At 40.6% G+C, this 20,454-nt stretch overlaps 1 protein-coding gene and 1 pseudogene across 2 annotated transcripts; both read right to left on the bottom strand.

Annotated features, from left to right (window-relative positions):
* Positions 1 to 5,145: 5,145 nt before the first annotated feature.
* LOC113425811 (ribonuclease-like) lies at positions 5,146 to 12,532 on the bottom strand. The gene is made up of 2 exons (XM_026688086.2): positions 12,271 to 12,532; positions 5,146 to 7,626 (listed from the first exon to the last, which is right to left on the bottom strand). Exons 1-2 carry the CDS (start codon positions 12,476 to 12,478, stop codon positions 7,175 to 7,177), a joined length of 660 nt encoding a protein of 219 aa, XP_026543871.1. The 5' UTR covers positions 12,479 to 12,532; the 3' UTR covers positions 5,146 to 7,174.
* A 2,605-nt stretch (positions 12,533 to 15,137) lies between these two features.
* Positions 15,138 to 19,113, bottom strand: LOC113425812 (ribonuclease pseudogene; annotated as a pseudogene). The gene is made up of 2 exons (XR_015746111.1): positions 18,983 to 19,113; positions 15,138 to 15,862 (listed from the first exon to the last, which is right to left on the bottom strand). The product of XR_015746111.1 is annotated as a ribonuclease pseudogene (transcript).
* Between the last annotated feature and the right edge of the window lie 1,341 nt (positions 19,114 to 20,454).

Below are 20,454 nucleotides of genomic sequence, written 5' to 3'. Positions count from 1 at the left end.
TGTTACAATAAACCTTCTTTCTCAATGTTTTATTGTATTTCTTCATTGTCCGTTTGAGTTCATTATGATATTTGGAATTTTAGGAGATGTATGATTACATTGATGTAGAGGTCTTCAAACTTGACAGGTTTAAGACTTGTGGACATCAACTCCCAGAATTCCTCTTCCAGTCATGTTAGCTCAGGAATTCTGGGAGTTGAAGTCCACAAGACTTAAACTTGCTAAGCTTGAAGACCCTTGCTCTAATGGGAGACATGAAGGTAAAGAATTTTAGAAATCCCTGCTCTTGAGAAAGGTGGGGGAAAGATGGAGGGAGAAGTGGTAGCATTTCCTTTCCTTTTATGGAAGATGAAGATGACCAGGTGGGGAATACTGGCAGAATGGAGGCTTGTTAGAGACTGAACATAGGAACACATCAACGTCAGATAGCCATAGCCCAAAACTTGGACTTCTTCAATTTCTCCAAATTAAACCTTCTCACCACACATTGAAGATGTCTTATGGCCTTTGCAAGGCTAGGTTAACAACATCTGAGAAGACATAATTGATAACCACATGTGTCCTGGCACAACAGAGAGGTGGCTATCATTTGAAGGTTGTCACTTCCTGCATGTCTATGGATGAAAAGCAACATGTCTTCAAAGAAACTCCAGTTGTCTCTTGAAAAAGAACTTTTGGGTCACTTCGTGCAGTTTTAATCATCATCATGATTCTATCAAGGTTGGAACTGCTTCAGAAAAATTGGGAGCCACTCTTCATCCTTCTGTGCCCCTCTTTCACTGCCCCTTCCCCCAGTGTGGCCAAAGGGACTGCAAAGGAAAAGATGACATTCCTAAAATAACGGTGGGGCCCCCTTAGTTGCTTCCCCCATCAGAGGCACATATTTTGAAGGCACTCGACTGGATATGGCTGTTTTCACACAACTCCCCAGAACAGGATCGATAAACCTGTTTAAGGGAGTCTTAAGGAAGATCTTCATTATATACAACTCTCAGCCTACTTGATGGGATTTATTCAGTACATTCTTGACATTCTGGAGTGAATAACCTCAAGTGCTGATGATCCCAGCCTTTATCTTAAGAAAGGCACATATTATTCTTTCGGTCAGTTTCCATTGGACTAGTCAATATTTGGTCATAGGTAGAACAGCAACAGGAACAATCCAGTGAAGGCAGGACAGCTTTGGTTTTCACCTCTAATGTTCATCCAGCTCTTGATGCCGCCTTTGAGTCTAGTGTTTATTTCCTTATCTGCTTACTCTGATGCTAAAGATTATGTCTGAGGAAAACCGAATTTCATAGGTCAAGTACCTTTCTTATTTCTTGAACAAAGGTCTTGGCCAAAGAAAGGCGAGCAATGTTCTTCCGATGTAGAGTCATCACTGGGACTCCTTTGATTTGTGAAAATATTTTCTCCCAGATGCCATTGTGGTTTGGTTAGCTGATGAGCGATTGCAAAATCTGGAACTCCTTTCAGTTGTGAACATATTTTCTCCCACATGCCATTCTGGGTTTTATTAGGCAATGAGAGATTGCGAACTTTTTTCCAAGCCACGAGTCACGCTTGGCTCATGGTAGTTCAGCTCAACTGGACAGGAGTTTGAAACATTTTATTCAACTTCTTCCATTTACCCAACCCACAGAAGTAGAATTTTCATAACCTTTATTGTCATATTTTTTTCTGTAAACACATTGGCACACATTAAAAATGAAATTCTGGTGCCCACTCTCAAAAGGCATATATCAAAGCCATATATACAAAAAGTTCTCTGTCTCTCTTTCTCTCTCTGTCTCTGTCTGTCTGTCTGTCTGTCTGTCTCTCTCTCTCTCTGTCTCTCTCTGTCTCTGTATTTCTCTCTGTCTCTGTCTATCTCTGTCTTTCTGTCTGTCTGTCTCTGTCTCTCTCAGTCTATGTCTCTATCTGTCATTCTCTGTTTCTGTCTCTCTGTCTCTCTCTTTCTGTCTCTCTATATCTCTCTGTCTTTCTGTCTGTCTGTCTGTCTCTCTCTTTCTGTCTCTATCTGTCTATCTATCTATCTATCTATCTATCTATCTATCTATCTATCTATCTATCTATCTATCTATCTATCTATCCATCCATCCATCCATCCATCCATCCATCCATCCATCCATCCATCTATCTCACTGTCCATTTTGTATACATAGCAGAAAGAAGAGACTTGAGAGTTCACAAGGTTCATACTACAGGTAGTCCTTGATTTTCAACAGTTCATTTAGTCACCGTTCAAAGTTACAATGCAACCCCACAGTCTCATGATTTACATACAAATGCATGACAACTGGTTTTCATATTTATGATGGTTGCAGTGTCCCAGAGATCATGTGATCTCCTTTTGTGACCTTCTGACAAGCAAAGGCAATGGGGGAAACCAGATTCACTTAACAACCAGGTTACTAATCTTATCAGCTGCAGTGATTCACTTAACAACTGTGGCAAGAAATATCATAAAATAGGGCAAAAGCCACTTAACAAATTTCTCATTTACCAACATAAATTCTGGGCTCAATTGTGGTCATAAGTCAAGGACTACCTCTATATGGAACAAAGCTATCAGTGTATCTCTAGACATTCTGCTTTGGATACTTCGAAGTCTCCTGTCAGAAGATAAAAAGGGAAATTGGTTATGGAGAGGATGTGTAAAAAAGAGTGAGTCTGGCCAGTGGGGAAAATGATGACCTCTATAACTATATTTGACCTTACTTACAGTAGATAACTTTTCTAAATGTAAGATATTCATGCAGGACATCTCTGGGGTGGGAAGGGATGGTCAACTACAATAAGATGGCACTTACAGTATTAAAATTTGTACTTACATGATCAAAACTCTGGTTTTTGTGAGCAATGTTAAATAGGTTTTGAAGCTTCATTGGCATCTTGTCTTTCTGTGACCCTTCCCTCCAGTGGATTCTTATGCCGTGGCAGGACAATTATGGTAGCTTTTTCTTTTATACACAAATATGTGTGTATGTGCACATATACAAACACATTATGTATGCTCAGTCCATCATGGAAAGCAACTTGTTTTGCATGTGACTTATTCAAACATAGTCACTAATATTAATCTCGTCTTGGTTTAAGGTAAGCAACTCTGTTTTCTTTAGTCTGTGTTATGTTATACTATGACAGTGGGGATTTTAATTGTATTTAATTTAATGGTATTTAATTTCATTGTACGAGGTGCAATGACAATAAAGTAAACTAAACTAAGCTAATTTTCCACACTGCAGCCTTGTGTTAAGGCTACCTAACTGGACTGCAATGTTCCCGAGCTCCACCAGATGGCAGGAAAGTGAAATAGAAGATGGTAATGCAGATATGCCCTCTTATTTAGCAAAGGATGAGAACATGACAAAAGAGAAGTAAACATATATATGCCCAATCCTCATAATTATATACAAAACTTCTACAGGAATATAGCAGTGGCCTCATAACTGGATGCCCAATTCAGTAATCCAGGCAATCGCCTCTGGCAGCGGCTTTGTGCATATCTTCTAGAGCAGGGCTGTCAAACTCGTGTCAACATGTGACATATCGTGATTTTTTCCCCATTCGCTAAACTGGGCATGAGTGTGGCCGGAGTGTGACACATCCAGTCCATGGGCTGCAAGTTTGGCAGCCCTGTTCTAGAGAATCAGAGAATGCTCGTGGTAGGCAATCTTGCACACTATGTTTAACAATGTGCATGTCAGCAGCACAGTTGCAACAAGGCAGGGGTGGGCTGCTGGGGGCTCGGAGGGGCTCAGGAGAGCCCCTAGCTAAGACTTTGCAGGGCTCGGAGAGCCCCCAAATAAGCTCAGAAAGACAAGCAGCAAGGGAAAGCTCTTAATAGGCTTAATTGAACTTTTGGGCATTCAGCCAAGAGCATTTCACACCTTGTAAAAGTGTTGCAAGCTAGATAAACAATCCACTCAGAGGCAGAGCCATTGAGAAAATCAGATAACATAGCCACTAGCCTTGGAGGGGATTAATTCCCAAATAATAAGAATGACGTAACTCACCAGAAACTCCACTAAGACTCCAAGATCCCTCTCACAGTCACTGCTATTAAGCCTGGTTTCACCCAGTCTTTTATTTAAGTATTAAATGCACAAAATAATAAACAACTTTTTGGTATATATCTTTTTTTAGGTAATTAGGGCAAAGAAGGAAAATTGAGTTGGCCACGCCCACCCAGCCATATGACCACCCAGCCAGTCATTAGGGCAGAGAGCCCCTTGCTTAAAAAAAAATTGAAGTCCACCCCTGCAACAAGAGGAAATCTTTCCATCCCCACTGATACAGGATAGAGGCACTTCTTCCAGTATCACACTTAATTCTGTTCAATTTCGACCAGACAGAGCAAGGCAGGTTAAAACCAAGTGGTTGGTAGAGATATCACTAATGGTCAGGCCAGAAGAAGGCACCATTCCTCTCTCCAGGGATTCTCAAGGTTAACTTGCGTAGATGTTAAGTGAATACAGGTAGTCCTCAAATTATGACCACAATTAAGCCCAACTTTTATGTTGCTAAGTGAAACATTTAAGTGAGTTTGTCCAATGTTATGACTTTTCTCGCCACACTTGTTAAGCGAATTGCTGCAGTTGTTAAATTAGTAACACTGTTGTTAAGTGAATCTGGTTTTCCCATTGACTTTGCTTGTGTGAAAAGGGCTCATAACTCACTTTTTTCAGTGCCATTGTAACTTTGAATAGTCGTTAAATGAAGTGTTGTAAGTCGAGGACTACCTGTATCTAATTTCCATGCTGTTTTACAGGATTTCAAAAATAGTGGTGCCCTCTAGTGATGGGTTATATTTTTGCAAGCCAAATCTGTAGCCCTATTTTTAAATAATCTCATGGTTTCCCTATTGGTCTCTTTGCAAATTTTCAGCTCATTTCTGAAGTCTGGATCTAAGGTGTTTTTCCCTAAAGGAAAGGGTATCACTATGGGAATTGTAGTAAATAAATTGTCCTAAGTCATCCAAAGAGAATATAAAAACTCATTAAACTAACAATGTTATTAATGGTTGTATATTTATTGCCCAAAACAACAGGGACTTCTAAAACTTTGAATGAAAAAGCAGATAAAAAAAGATATTTACTTCTAAATAACAACAGTAATAGTAATAGTCATAATAGAATGCCATTCTGTTTGTAAACAAAGACTTTATTGCATGAAGCTGCTAGAGGAAAGACATTCAGGCATAAGCTATAAATTGATATTTTCCACTTTCCATCAATCCCAGAAATAATAACATACAGTTTCATTCTTGATTTTCCATTAAACATTTGGCGATAGAGATGAAAACATCCAGACTGATAATCTTATAGAAACTTTAGGTTAATCAGGAATCAATCTGAGGAAGAAATGGCTCATAAATTCAATTCTCTCTTTTTTTTAAAGTATCTATTTCTTTAAGAAAAAATTTTTTTTTAAGAAAACTGCCTTAAATTTTAATTTAATTTGAAAATTTAAAATTAATACAATTAATTTTATTTACCTAATATATTTTAATTGAATTAAAATAAAATTAATTTAATTCTAATTTAATTTATGCTTTTTACATTTTATATTTATAACAGAAGTTCAGAGCACCTGTTTTTCCAGATACCTAAAATTATACTTCAATTCAACCAATCAATTTTTATTACAATCACAGACCAGCATTATGCTTCAAAAGATATTTCCCTAGGAAGGAAAGCTTTATTTTAAAATGAAAGATGGCTATGCAAAACATTTCCTAGCAAAAATTCTGATCCTATAAACATATTTTGGACATGTAGCACTTTAAATATCATGACATCTCACATATCATGTGAGAAGTCATGATATTTAAGTTATATATCTGAAGAATGCTAGTTTTGGGTGGCTGCTAAATACTCCAATATTCAGTTTTCTTTCCAGAATTACTAGCCTCAATTTTCTTCACAAGGCAGAAAAATTAAAAGTATGAGATTAGAGATGCTACTGTATATTAATATTTTGATGGATACAACAGTCATTTTGATTCAGAGCCACTAGAAGGCAGTACAGAACAAAAAAAAAAGAGAGAGATTGATATATATTGTTGCCATATTTGGGTTGAACATCTATTAGATCAGCGGTCGCCAACCTTTTGGATCTCAGAGACCACCAAACTCATAATTTTAAATCTCACCAAAAAAGTCTGCAGGAAAATTCCCCACCCCGTTTTCCTACCAATTGATCATTCTTTATTTGGGATCACAGGATACCGTCTCCAGCTCCATTTTCGGGGGGAGAGAAAGAGAGAGAGAGACTTTTGGCTTCATGCAAGGAAAGCAGCAGAAGCAGCAGAAGTCTTTCTTTCTCTCCCCCAAACTCTGCCAGAAATGAGTCTTTGTGAGACTTGTGTTGGCGCAGCCTCTTGGAGCAGGATGCCTTGCAGGGTCCCAAGGACCATTTCTGGCAGAGTTTGGGGGAGAGAAAGAGATATTTTTGTTGCTTTCCTTGCATGCAGTCAAAAGCAGAAGAAGAAAGAAGCAGCCCAGTGGCCAGGTGCGTGGAGCGAGAAGGGCAAGTTCCCCCCATCTGCCCTTTCCCTCCTCCCTCACTACCTCATATTGTTTGCAATTCAAGTGATGCAAGCCTTGTGTTCCCACAGGCCATGTGGGTGGCGCAGCCTTGTGTTCCCGTGCAGCTTGGGGGGTGTTTTGGGGGTGACATTTCTCTGTGGACCATCAAAATTTTCTCATAGACCACCATTGGTCCCCGGCCCACTGGTTGGCAACCACTGTATTAGATCATAGTAAAAATTCAGACCTGACTATTTTTCAGACCTGGCCATTTTAAGACATGTAAACTACAACACCTAATATTCCCCAGAAGATTTTCTATATCACTTTGCAGCCATCTTTTGGTCACCAGGTTCAAATGCAGGCTTTCCATAGCTCAGACCCCCCACAATTGCATTGGGATTACATCTCCCAGAGTTCCTGTCAGCCATGTCCCCAGTTCCCATCCCCAGCTTGTCTAAAACAGTTGGAGAGGAAGACTGAAAGGAGAAGGGAAGGCAGGTAGAAAGAAATGAGAGAAAAAAGAGCAAATTGTAACTGAAATATACCATTGCACTAAAAATAGGACTTGGAATCCTCTTGGCTTCTAAAGCAGCAGAAGATATATAATCCCTAACTAGCCACCATGGCCAATGGCATTTCTAAAGAGCTTGTTTGAAATGCACTGGCAGGCCATGTACACAGGCAACCTGGACCCGCTGAGTGCTAACCCTGCCTCGGTAGTTACAGTTTGGAGGCGCGGTTCCTCCCCCTGTCAAACGGCAAACGGTGAGCTCAAAGGCACTAATGCTGTTGTAGTAATTATCACTTGAGTGAATCCCCCCATAGTTGCAGATGGCATCCACTGCTGTGGCTTCCCCATGGATGAAGGTGTTGGAAGGTTTGCACTTGACGTTTGTCATTCCTCTTCGTTGCATCATCAGGTTGCAATAGAGCCGGGCATCCAATCCGCTACTGGCAGCGACATGCTGCCGGTGGAATTTGCCATGACGGGTTTCTCTCTGGGCAAGAGTTGGCAAGGATCCCAGCAGCAATGCCACAAAGAGCACCAACACCGAATAGGCCAACATCCGAGGCATGGTGTCAACTACACCTAAAAGAGAAAAGAAGACAGATCACATAATTGATATTGGGGTGGTCTAGTTGCCTCTTGTAAAAGCACCTTTGGGACAACTATGACCTGGATGACTGAGAATCTCCATAGACAGTTAGCTTTGTTCTGACCCAGCATTCGCAGAAGCAAGAAACAGACTCCTCACAAAGAAATCCCCCTCTTTATTTACCTCTTGTGAATTAATTGCATTCACCAACTGAGAGTCCAGGCAAGAGTCCAACAAGGAGTTAACTGCAGCAATAGACCTTATCAGTTTATTATGATAATTGCAAGGCCAGGGAGCTCCCAGCCAAAAGGCTGCAAATTAAGTTGTGGCAAGGCAGTCTTTGTTGCTTGAAACACAATGAGCAAAATTTGCAGGAAGTGGGTATGTCTGGTTTAATGAAAAGAAGGACCAGAGGAGACATGATAGCAGTGTTCCAATATCTCAGGGGCTACCACAAAGAAGAGGGAGTAAAGCTCTTCTCCAAAGCACCTGAGGGCGGGACAAGAAGCAACCTGGATGGAAACTAATCAAGGAGAGAAGCAACCTAAGAACTAAGGAGAAATTTCCTGACAGTTAGAACAGTTAGTCAGTGGAACAACTTGCCTCCAGAACTTGTGAATGGTCCAACACTGGAAGTTTTTAAAAAGATATTGGACAATTATTTGTCTGAAGTGGTGTAGGTTTTCCTGCCTAGGCAGAGGGTTGGACTAGAAGACCTCCAAGGTCCCTTCCAACTCTGTTTTTCTATTCTACGCTACGCTATGCTACCCAGTGCTATGCTATGCTATTCTAAAATCTCTAGAAATGTAAACTGTTGTCTCCTACGACCACCACTCCCCTTCTATTTATTCTCCAGCCAGGGAGGGGCCATTCAGCATCCATGTTTGTTTTGCTTCCCGAGTTGACTCCTTGTCCTCTGTTGTTCACCTTCTCCTATCTGCTCTGCACATGCGTGCACCTGGAATAGGCCCCAGCTGTTCTTCCTCCTCACTCATCTCTGACTCCAAAGGCAGCTGCCTCTCTGGCGGCTGAGAAATGCCGGACGGCTCTGGCTCTATCTTGGTGTTTGATGTTGAGCATCCATCAGAGCCTTCCCCAGGCTCCAGAATTGGCACAAGTTCTCCCCAACCTCCTCATCGTCCGAGCTTGCTGGCGGACCATAATAACTACAGTATGCACTTTGGGATGCACACCCTTCAAATGGTGCAGGAGCATGAACGGATTTTCAGAAAAATTACAGACTACAGGAACCATTTTGCACTTCAGATGCAGACAGCACAGACTCATGAAGTGATTTAGTGGGTGAGGAAAAAATAAAACACGAAAACTTGTTACTTAACAGTTGTTATGTGCCAATTTTAGGAGGACTGCTGGGGACGGGACTTGTGTACAGCTAACATCTTTTGAGATGCAGACAGCACAGACTCATCCCCAACAGGTTGTGTCTGGGCTCAACAGTGAAGGGACACAGAGCAGAAAACATCCTGCAAGAAAGTGCCGCTCCAACTTCTCAATGAAAGAATAAGAGAGATTAATTTCACATCAGAAAGTCCAGTTGCCTCATGAAAAAGCACCTTTGGGAAAACCATGAGCTGCAATGTTGAGATTCAAATTTTTTTACTACTGGTTCTGTGGGCATGGCTTGGTGGGCATTGTTAGGTGGGCATAGCAGGGGAAAGTACTGCAAAATCTCCATTCCCTCTCCACTCCAGGGGAAGAATACTGTAAAATCCCCTCCCCACCTCACTAACCTGCTTTCCAGCTCTGTTCTCCTGTGCAGGGCAACCAGAGAAGATCCAGCTGATCAGCTGGGACTTGGGAGACAGATAATAGATGGGGACGGGGCCAATCAGAGATGGTTTTTGCTGGTTCTCCCAACTACTCAAAATTTCTGCTATCGGTTCTCCAAAACTGGTCAGAACCTGCTGAATAGCATCTCTGATGAAATGCTGGATGACTGAGAATCTCTATAGATATTGGGGTGAGGTTTGTACCTTAAACTATCCATCAGCATAAATCCAGATAGTTTTGGATTTCCAGAATTTATGAAAAGGCTTAGATGGTGCAATGGTGGCTAAGAGGCTTAGATGGTGCAATGGTGGCTAAGTGGCTGGATGCAAACCACTGCCATGTTCCTCAGGCATTGGCTGAGCTGCTCCGATATTCTTCGTCTTAGATAGACATTCAATAAAAGATTGTTACAACAGAATAGCTTCTAGGAAGGAAATGAAAAATCAATTCACTGGAGAATATTTTGTCCTAGAATGGACAGTGGCAAAAACAAAACAATGCCAAAAATTACAACTGATTAGAGGTAGTCCTTGATTTACAACAGCCCATTTAGTGACAATTCAAAGTTACAACAGCACCAAAAAAAGTGTCTTATGACCATTTTTCACACTTATGTCCATTGCAGCATCACTTCAGTCAAGTGATTAAAATTCAGATGCTGTAATTAGCTCTGACAAGAAAGAGCTTTGTCAAGCTGTTCTTCAAGGCTGCCAAAAACCCATAGATAAGAACTAATTTACAAGAGTTTGCAAATACTAACTATGATGTCAACAAGGCTGAGCTTCAGAGCGTCTTTGCCTTCTGCAAAGAACGCTTCTTCAAACCTGGCTTTTATCCTCTTGAGGGAGGGGCCATTATCTTGCAGCCTTACTCCCCAGTCGCCCAGGCTGTTGTATCTACTCTCTCCTACGAGCAATCCTGTGCACATGCGCACTTGGCATAGGCTCCTCGGGAACCTCCTCATCGCTGCTGCCAGCCCCCACAATCTCTGAAGGCAGCAGTCCACTCCCTGATGGTCCTGGCCCCTCATCTGTCCTCGGTCTTCTCCACCGTCCACACCTGCTGCCAGCTAACCACAACAGATGCTTGGCAACTGACTCAAATTTGTGAAGATTGCAGAGTTCAGGGGTCATATGATCCCCTTTTGCAATCTTCTGACAAGCAAAGTCAATGGGGAGGCTAGATTCATTTAACAACTGTGTCACTAACTTAACAACTGCAGCGATTCACTTAACAAAGGTGACAAGAAAGTTCATAAAATGGGGCAAAAACAGGGCTGGGTTTCAAAAAATTTAGCAACAAGTTCTCTGCCTGGTTGCTGGGTGGGCATGGCCAAGGTGGGCGTGGCCTAGTCAGCCTCCTGCACCATAGTGGGAGCGGCATTGATATTTTCCTTACTACTCTACTATTGCAGTACTACGTTAGCAAAAATTTTATTTTTACTGGCTTTGATCTTGTTGTTGAGATAAGTGAAGTATTTGCTGGTGCACTGCTGACAATTTTTTATCCAAGTAACTCTGAGCTGGAAGGGAGGGAAGAGAAAGTTGGCCAAAGATTGAAAGAAAAAGAAAAATGACACTAGTAAGTTTATTCTATTAATCATTCATTTCTGTACCCTTTAAGATTAAGCTGCACAAAATCTCTAGTCTTACAGAACATTTCTTTATAAAATATTCATCAATCTTCAATAATATGTCTAACAGCAGGATCAATTAAAAACATTAATCAAAGCAATAAAGGAAAAAATCAATAAAAGTAGATATCAAACACCCTTTGAAAAAGAAGAAATAAAATTCTATTTATTAACCTATAAAATAGCTCACATTAGGCATTGTTCACTACGTGCTGTGATTCTATTCTTCAGTAAACTTCCTTTCTTGGATGACTAAAAATCTCCATAGACATTTACATGTCAGTGGCTTGTTTCCTTAGAAGTAGCCTTTCTTAGAAATTCCCTGCATAAGATTTTGAAGCAAATGCCCTCCCTGCTTAACATTCCCCCGGAGTACTTGCAGGGATTTAAATGTCTATTTGCCTAAATATATATCTCTGAACTATACCCCACTCTGGTGGGATTCAGTGGTGGGATTTAAATTTTTTTACTACCAGTTCTGTGGCCGTGGCTTGGTGGGTGTGGTAGGGGAAGGATATTGTGAAATCTCCAGTCAGAGGTGGTATTTGCTGGTTCTCCGAACTACTCAAAATTTCCGTTACCAGTTCTCCAGAACTGGTCAGAACCTGCTGAATGCCACCTCTGACTGCATTTGAAATATATTTCAAATGGCAAGGACTACTTGTACAAACTTCCTTTCTTAAGCAGCCTCCATTTTATTCCCTGCTTGGAACTGAACCAGATGTATTTTTCTCCCTACACTTAAAAACCGCAAGCTTTCAGGAGGGTATTTGAAGAAGAATCAAATGAACAGGAAGAAAAAAAGAATGGAAAGGCAGAATTTGAATGCATCCCCATGGTTGCAGAGCAAACAAAGGGTAGAAAGAAATTCTCAGATCTCCTAGCCCAATTATTCCAGACTGTGGGCAGAAATTACAATAGATTTGAACCAAACCTGGGAAATGCATTTAGATGTCAAAATAGGGAAGAAGCAACTTCTGCTCTACAGAAACTGAAGTGGAAGCCAGAAAGATGCAGTTGGGGATCCCATGGAATGCATTGGAAGCAACAAACGAAATGTTCCTTCCAACTTTTCTGATTGTTCATCAAGGTTGACCAGGAGGTCGGCCTAGATGCCTTCAAAATGTTTTCTGTCCCTTCTGATTCTTGATTTATTTTCCCGTTTTATCCACCATGTCTCAGAGAAAAACTTTTAGACATTTTAGGAACTTACCCAAAACTCTGAGGCTGGGTTGCTCCCCTTTTTGATTTTTCTCAGTTGCTTTGCAGGGAAAAAGCAAGCACGGCTTTCTCTGTGAGCTGTTTTTTCTCCTTTGTAGAGGTGGGTGGAGACAAAGAGAAAGGAAGAAAACAAGTTTCCCCAAAATCCTAAAATGCCAAAATATTTTGCAATTGGGCCTCTTGTGGGAAGGCAAGACCATTAAAGAGAAAAGTTGTTTCTAAAAAAGTTATTGCTTGTTATCAAGAACATCTGGGAAATAATTACATTATTTCTGTAATTTCCCTTGATGTATTGGAATGTTAACTCTGTAATAATAAATTAGGTAATAATCATGGTCTGTTCTGCAACTGACAAAGTTCAAGTTAAAGAAAACATGCTAATTTAACGTTTTCTCTTTTAACAATGGAAAGAAAAAACATCTGGAAGTGATTTAGTGGGTGAGGAAAAAATAAAACACGAAAACTTGTTACTTAACAGTTGTTATGTGCCAATTTTAGGAGGACTGCTGGGGATGGGACTTGTGTACAGCTAACATTGAGAAAAATGTAAGCTCCATCTTTGGATGAAAATAATAGTAAATTTGCATAGAGGACAAAGATGATCACTTGACCCCAGGACATGGTAGCCATCACAAATATGAACCAGCTGCCAAACACTCCAATTTTGATCACATGATCATGGGGATGCTGCAATGGTTGTAAATGTGAAAACAAACATAAGTCACTTTTTCAGAACCATTGTAACTTTGAATGGTCACCAAACAAATGGTTCCAAGTCAAGGGCTTTGTTGGAATTCATTGTTGGAATGTATTTTTATGCACCAACTATAGAATGGTGTTTCTTCAAAAAGAAGGCTGGGTCTTATGAGTGCGCCACTCACACACATCGCCCCAGCCTCTGTTTCGCCTTCAGATGCCTTCTGGAAAGCCCTCTGCAGCCGATAATAGAGCTATGGATCGATCAGGAGCTCTGTAATTGGCTACAGAGGTCTTTTCAGAAGGCATTTGCAGACCTGCTATCAGCTGCAGGGGGCTTTCTGGAAGGCATTTGCAGAGTTCTGTTAGCTGCTGCAGAGGGCTTTCTTGGAAGGCTTTGGAAGACAAAATGGAAGTTGGGGCAATACGTGCAAGAGGTGGCAAGCAACTGCAGAAGAAGCAGCCACCGAAGAAGCGGCCCCTGAAGCAGCGGCCCCTGAAGCAGCGGCCCCTGAAGCAGTGGCCACAGAAGAAGCCGAGGAAGGTGTCAAGGTGTGTGAGGCCTGGTAAGTAGGGCAGCTCCATGCCCCCTACCCCCACCCTAGCTTATTTTTTACCTGTGTGCCTCACCCTACACTGTGCACCCCAGGGTGGGCAAAGTCTGAATTAGGGCTAATTTTGTGAGTGGGGTTTAATTTGATTGCATGCACTCAAAAATGTGATAAGGCTTCTTTTCAAAGAAAAGAAACATGGTAGTATTCAGCCAGTAGATGGTAGTGTTCCAAATTTGGATCTATGGTATATACTTTATGCATTTTTGTTCTAAGTAGAGTTTCCTGTTTCCTGTTACAATTAAAATAATTGAGCAGTAAAGCACACGGTGACTGGACTCTTTGTTTGCTCTGTGGCACTATATATAAACAGCATTTCTACTGTACTGGTTAGCAAGGGATGATGTTATAATTTTATTATGATGTTATGTGCTATAGACTACTTAGTATTCTCTGTAGATTGCTAATATATAGTCAGCACATTATATTAGTCCAGATGGAATGGCTAATCCATTGTTTGGTGCTAAAGCAACAGGGTTAATTTAATTTTGTGTGTTTTAGGGAACAGGTGAGCTCCCTAAACTGCCCATGTTTGGAGATAGTCCCTAAAAAGCCAAGCTGGAACAGAAGCAAACGAGAAAATAGTTCAAAACCCTGTTTCTTCTACCCCCTTCACCTACAACTACATCACAGAGGTGATATGTGGTGGAAGGTGGTACAAAGCAGAACCCTCCATAACCCTTTTAAGGTTATATCTAATACTTGTGCAGCTTATCTTTTTTCTTGGCAAGATTCCAAGCTTGAACAACAATAAACTACTCTGAAGTAACTCCTTAAAGTAACTTCCCAAAGAGCAAAGAGGCAGTTCAGTCTGGAGTCCTTGGTATGAAGCAAAAGGAGGACACTCTCCAACCTTTTTCAGTGTGTGTGTGTGTAATTCTGATGCAGATTTGTGTAGGTGAACAATAATAAAGATACTATTCTAAGTCAGGGGTCTCCAACCTTGGCCACTTTAAGACTTGTGGACTTCAACTTCCAGAATTCCTCAGCCAGCTTTGCTTCTGAATTCTGGGAGTTGAAGTCCACAAGTTTTAAAGTAGCCAAGGTTGGAGACCCCTGTTCTAAGTAGCTGCTTGTGTTGCCCTTGGTTCTTTGCACCTTGCATAATATAAGGAAAGATGGAGTTACAATAGGTAAATCTGCCCCAATTCTGTTTGCAGTGGTGTCAGCCATTGTGATATCTGAGTGTCTTTCTAAAATAGCCACTAGGTCTAAGATTGCCTGACACTGGTTCACCAGGACTTCTATACAGCTAAAGCATGTTAATTGTACTACACTTTCTCCTTCTGATGGTTGGGTTTGCATCCCTTCCAAGTAAAGAATCAAGAGTGACATCAGGCTGCTGTGTGGTTCCATGTTTTAAAGAAAAAGAATAACATTTGGTGGCCTTCACAAACAGGACCCTGATGTGTTCAGAGAGAATAAATCAAGAATGATTTAATAAGAGCAGAAATTTTGCTCTCGTTAATGCAGAGTCAACAATAATCATCTCTTTGACAAAAGCAAAAATATTTAAAAAGAAATGAGGCTATACAAACAACAGAGATACAATGCAACTCTTTTTTATTCATTTATTTAAAATCATGCGGTAGAAGAATTCTTGCCGGCTTATGTAACATTTAGGCTATTCAGGCTATTTGTGCTTGGCTGGAGGGTAAAGAGGCAAAATGAAAGTAGGGCAAATGTTTAGGTAGGTTACAATGGGTTGCAATGGTGCACCAATCACCAAAAGAAGCCTGCGGGAAATGAGCCACGGGGTCGGAAGAAAACGAGATCTTTTCCATGGAAGAGAACCCACCCTGAGGATGACTCTACCTGATCCACTCAGAACATCTTCAAACACTGTTAAATCTGGCCTTCCTCATAGTGCACAGGCAACCCGTTGTCACAACCAATGACAATATATCTGGGCGAAGTGTTTTCCCTGTATTCACATGGAGGGAGAATAGAGGATCCTCTCATTTTGCAGGTGGTGACCCGGAACGGCCGCAGGCTACGCTGCAATCTGTTTCCAAAAGGTGTCCCTTCGCTTCCACACACAGCAGTGATTCTGTTCTTTGTATCATGGATGAAAGAGTTCAATGGCTTGCAGTTGGGGTTAGTCATCTCTCGGCTTTGCATCATGGCATTACAGTAACTTTTGCGCACATTGCTTTTGGGGTTATCGTAGTGCTGCCTGAGGAAGGTTGGATAATTGGTAGCGAAGATGCCCAGGATCAAGACCGCAGCCAGGACTACGAAGAACCCAAGGCCAAATCCCTTGAACAGCATGATCAGCTCTGCCACAGAAAGAAGGGAGAAGATGCATGAATATCTTGATCTGATAATAGTCATTAAAATTGGACCTTTCTATTTTTGCCAATATGGAAAATATCGAGAAGGCACCTCAGACTGACAAGTAGTAGTTGACACTTGAAATATATTTCAAACACATTGGGGTATAGTTTAAAGCTAATATGTGATGACCCGGGTCATGGCACAAAGGCAACACAGTCAGATAATCAACAAGAATCCCATTATTAGCTCCAACTTTGCCCCCAATGTCCAGGTTACCTTCTGGGCTGGAGAAAAACTCTCCCAGGAACAGCCTTTGACTGCAGAGAATTAAGTCCAAAACATGGTCAACACAAACTGTAACTATAAATCCAATCAAGCCAAACTGATATAATTAGTTTGGCAGGGCAGGAGCAAGAATTCCAGACATGAACGCATGGCAAAACTCACACGGTTGGGAAGATGCCAGGAACACAGATAAGCAAAGACAACACAGGATAAAGTCATGTTTGCTCCTAGCAGCTGCTGCAGTCAACATTCAGTTCTTTTAAACTTTCATTCCCAGGTGTGGCTAATGAAGGGAATCATGGCCCTTTCCTCCTCCATGAGCCACACAACCCATGTTGTTCTCTTCTCCATTCCTCCCTGTGTGCCATAGGATGAAGAAGGGGTGGGCCTGGGTCTTCCTCTGAACTCCCTCTCCCTTGTTCTATCTCTCCCCTGCTCTGCCCAGCCAGACTTTGCCCTTCCCCAGCCTCCTCCACAGCCAACAGAGCCACACTCCCAATCTCTGTCAGCTGTTTGTCTTCCTCTTCAGATTCAGACTCTGACAGGGGCATGACATAATATTTAGAGACATATGCATTTAAATCTTTGCAAGAGGTCCTAAGGGATGTTAGGCTTAGGGAGGAAACTTGCTTCAGAATCTGCCCAGGGAATTTCTAAGGAAGGCCGTGGAAACAAGCAACTGAAAGTTTTCCAGATTCTCATATTCAGATAAAAGCTACATTAGTTTAAGAGTTGACTTCTCTTGCTGATGAATGGAAGGGCTCTTCACACATCCTTGAAAGGTGTTTTAGATATTGTATTGGTATGTGGGAATGGCTTTGGGAGAGAGAAGAAAGAGCCACAGATTAGGCAATGGTTAGATAAGAGGCAGCTGAACTTGGAGAAGGAATGGAAGCAAGGCAAATTTCTCAGAAGGACCCTCCTTACTTCCTTAGTCAGTTCCAAAGGTGACATAGGAGAAATGGACTTTTAGACTAATGCCGAGTAGACTGGCACCTGAGATATAATATCAAATATCCCTATAAGAGAAAATAATACAGTTCTTAGAAGTTATATCAGACTGACATTTGCATCTCAAACTATCCATCAGCACAAACCTATATGGTTTTGGATTTCCAGAACTTCTGAAGAGACCTAGATTGAGGAAAGGTGTTTTAGATAAACTTTGAAGGTTGGCTATCCCTAAGTGGCAAAGTGCAAACCACTATCATGTTCTCCAAATATTGGTTATGCTGCTGTGATGTATGTTAGATGGACATTAAAAAAAAACCATGATTGGAATGTTGTAATAGAAGAGCTTCTTTGAAGGAAATTAAAAGTCAGTTTAGTTAAGTTCTCTCTCTAACGGACAGGGATGAAACTGTCAATTTAGTATCAAAAATAACAAAGACAATAAACCCCTTAACTATTTACTGAAGTACTGCTGACAATGTTATATCAAAGTAAACCTGTGATTTGGAAGTGTGGGCAGATAAAGAAGGCCAAAGACTGAAAAAAGGACATGAGTAAGGATATTTGATTAATATTTCATCCCTTTCTGTGAACCCTTTAAGGTTAAACTGCACAAAATAGTTTGTCTTACAATATTCCTTTTATAAAATATTCTTGTGGGAAGTCCTCCTACCCCAGAAGGATGAAATATTTTGGGAAATATTAAAAAAAGGCAGGCTAGAATATTTCTCTTAAAGGAAAAATGGGAAAAAAATCTTAAGGGAGGCAGAAACCAGCAGCAGTCTCCGTGCCCCCGAGCAGAAACTGAGGAGGCCAGCTTTTACAAATGCAGATTCAATAATCCATTCAGAAAGACTGGGTCAGTCAGGAAACTCTAAATAAGCAATTAGAAAGCCAAAAGGATTGAGAGGATTAGCTCAGAGAAGCACCTAGGATTTGCATTTCCCATTTTGCCTGTAGAGCCAGCCATGATCCCATAGGAATCAGACAACAGCCAATAGAATATTAAAGGACATGTTCTTACACAGGAACAGGAAGCTCAAATACAAAGCCCAAAGAAGGTATAAAAACCCACCCAACTCCATTTTGTCAGCTGTCCCTGAATCACATGTTTTGCTTCATCAATAAAGGGAATCATTCTTTCCAATCAGTCTCCAGCCTCCATTTTATTTCCAGTGCCTTTCTCCCAGATTGGAACTGAACCAGATGGATTTTCCTTCAACATTCTTTATCAATCTTCAAGATTGTATCAAAAAGCAAGAACAATAAAACAGTAGTCAAACCAGCAAAAGAAAAAAAAAGATGAATAAATAAAAGTAGATATCAAGCACCCTTTGGAATGAAACAAATAAAATCTTTACCTATTTACTCCTAAGGTGACTCCCATCAGCCACTGTTTGCTTAACTTAAAAATTCCTAGCTTTCAGGAGAATCTTTGAAGAAGAATCAAATGAACAGGAAGACAAAAGAATGGAAAGGCTGAGTTTGAACATGCTTTCAGGGTTCCAGAGAAAAGAGAAGAGAAATTCCCAGATTTCCTAGATCCAAGAGATCAATAATTCCAAACAGTAGATCGAAATTATAAGGAACAGATTTGAGCCAAATCTGGAAAGTGAGTTTAGACATCAAAATAGGGAAGGAGCAGCTCCTGTAGAAAAAGTGAAGTGGAAGATAAAAAGATCTTATTGTGGATCCTGTGGAATGGATTGAATGCAATAATCCAAATGCCCCCTCCAGTTTTGGTTTAATGATTGATTATCAAGGTTGACTAGGAGTCCACCCTAGATGCCTTCAAAAACATTTTCTGCCCCTGTGATTCTTGATTTTACTTCCCCTTCCGTTCATCATGTCCCAGGAAAATCTCTAACCATTTTAGTATCTCACCTGAAAGTCCAGGAGTGTATCAGTCTCCCTTTTGATTTTTCTCAGTTGCTTTGCAGAAAAAAAGCAGGCACAGCTTTCTCTGAGAGTTGTCTTTTCTCCTCTGTAGAATTTGTTGTTGGAGGCAAACAGAAAGAAAGGGAATAACTTTCCCTAAATCCTAAAGTGCCAAAATATTTCATAATTTTGCCTCTGGGGGAGGGGGGGAGGCAGGACTATAAAAGGGAAAGTGTAATAAACAACAAGCAGTGCAGAAATGCAGAATAAGCTGGTTCTAAAAACATTGCTATTTAACAAGAACAGCTGGCTTTTATTTTTCCTTTATCTTCCTTGATTTATTGAGATTTTAACTCTGTGATAATAAATTAGGTAGTAAGCATGCTCTGCCCATGCATCTAGCAATGTTAACGTAGAACAAAAGGACAGAATGAGGTAAAATTACTCTTTTATTTTCCTAACAATGAAAAAAAATCTGGAGGTGATTTAGTCGGTGGGGGAAAAAACACTAGCAATTTGTTACTTAAGACAGGTTATATCCCAAGTTTAGAAGTACTAGATGGGTCAACCTATTTTCCAAAGCATCAGAAAGCAAGACAAGAAACAATGGATGGAATCCATTGGATGAGAAGTGAAATGTCTTCAAGAAAGTCCAGCTGTTTTTGAAAAAGCTCCTTTGGAACAGCCATGATCTGGATGATTGATAATCTCCATAGACAATGGATGGAAACTAATCAAGAAGAGAAGCAACCTAAAATTAAGGAGAAATTATCTAACAATGAGAACAATTAACCAGTGGAATGGCTTGTTTTCAGTTGTGATTGCTCTATCACTGGAGGGTTTTAAGAAGAGATTGGACAGGCACTTATTTATTTATTTATTTATTTATTTATTTATTTATTTATTTATTTGATTTGCCAATTGTTTACAAGATAATAAGTATAAATGTATACATAGTTGTGAATACATGAAATGGGTACATATAAGAAAAATAAAAGAATAAGAGAAACAATAGGACAGGGACGGTAGGCACGTTGGTGCGCTTATGCACGCCCCTACAGACCTCTTAGGAAAGGGGTGAGGTCAATAGTAGACAGTCTAAGGTTAAAGTTTTTGGGGTTTGGGGAAGAAACTACAGAGTCGGGTAGAGTATTCCAGACATTGACCACTCTATTGCTGAAGTCGTATTTCCTGCAATCAAGTTTGGTGCGGTTTACTTTGAGTTTGTATCTATTGTGTGCTCTTGTGTTGTTATGGTTGAAGCTGAAGTATTCATTGACAGGTAGGACATTGCAATGTATGATTTTATATACCATGCTTAAGTCAGACCGAAGGCGGCGTAATTCAAGGTTTTCAAGTTCTAGAATTTCAAGTCTGGTGGCATAAGGTATTCTACAACGAGTAGAGGAGTGGAGAACTCTTCTTGTGAAATATTTCTGGACTTTCTCAATTGTGCTAATATCAGATACGTAGTGTGG

Source organism: Notechis scutatus, chromosome Z, assembly GCF_049901735.1.
Source record: "Notechis scutatus isolate UNSWTSFEM ecotype Mainland chromosome Z, rNotScu1.2, whole genome shotgun sequence".
NCBI lineage: Eukaryota > Metazoa > Chordata > Lepidosauria > Squamata > Elapidae > Notechis > Notechis scutatus.
This window is presented reverse-complemented; position numbering and strand designations above follow the sequence as displayed.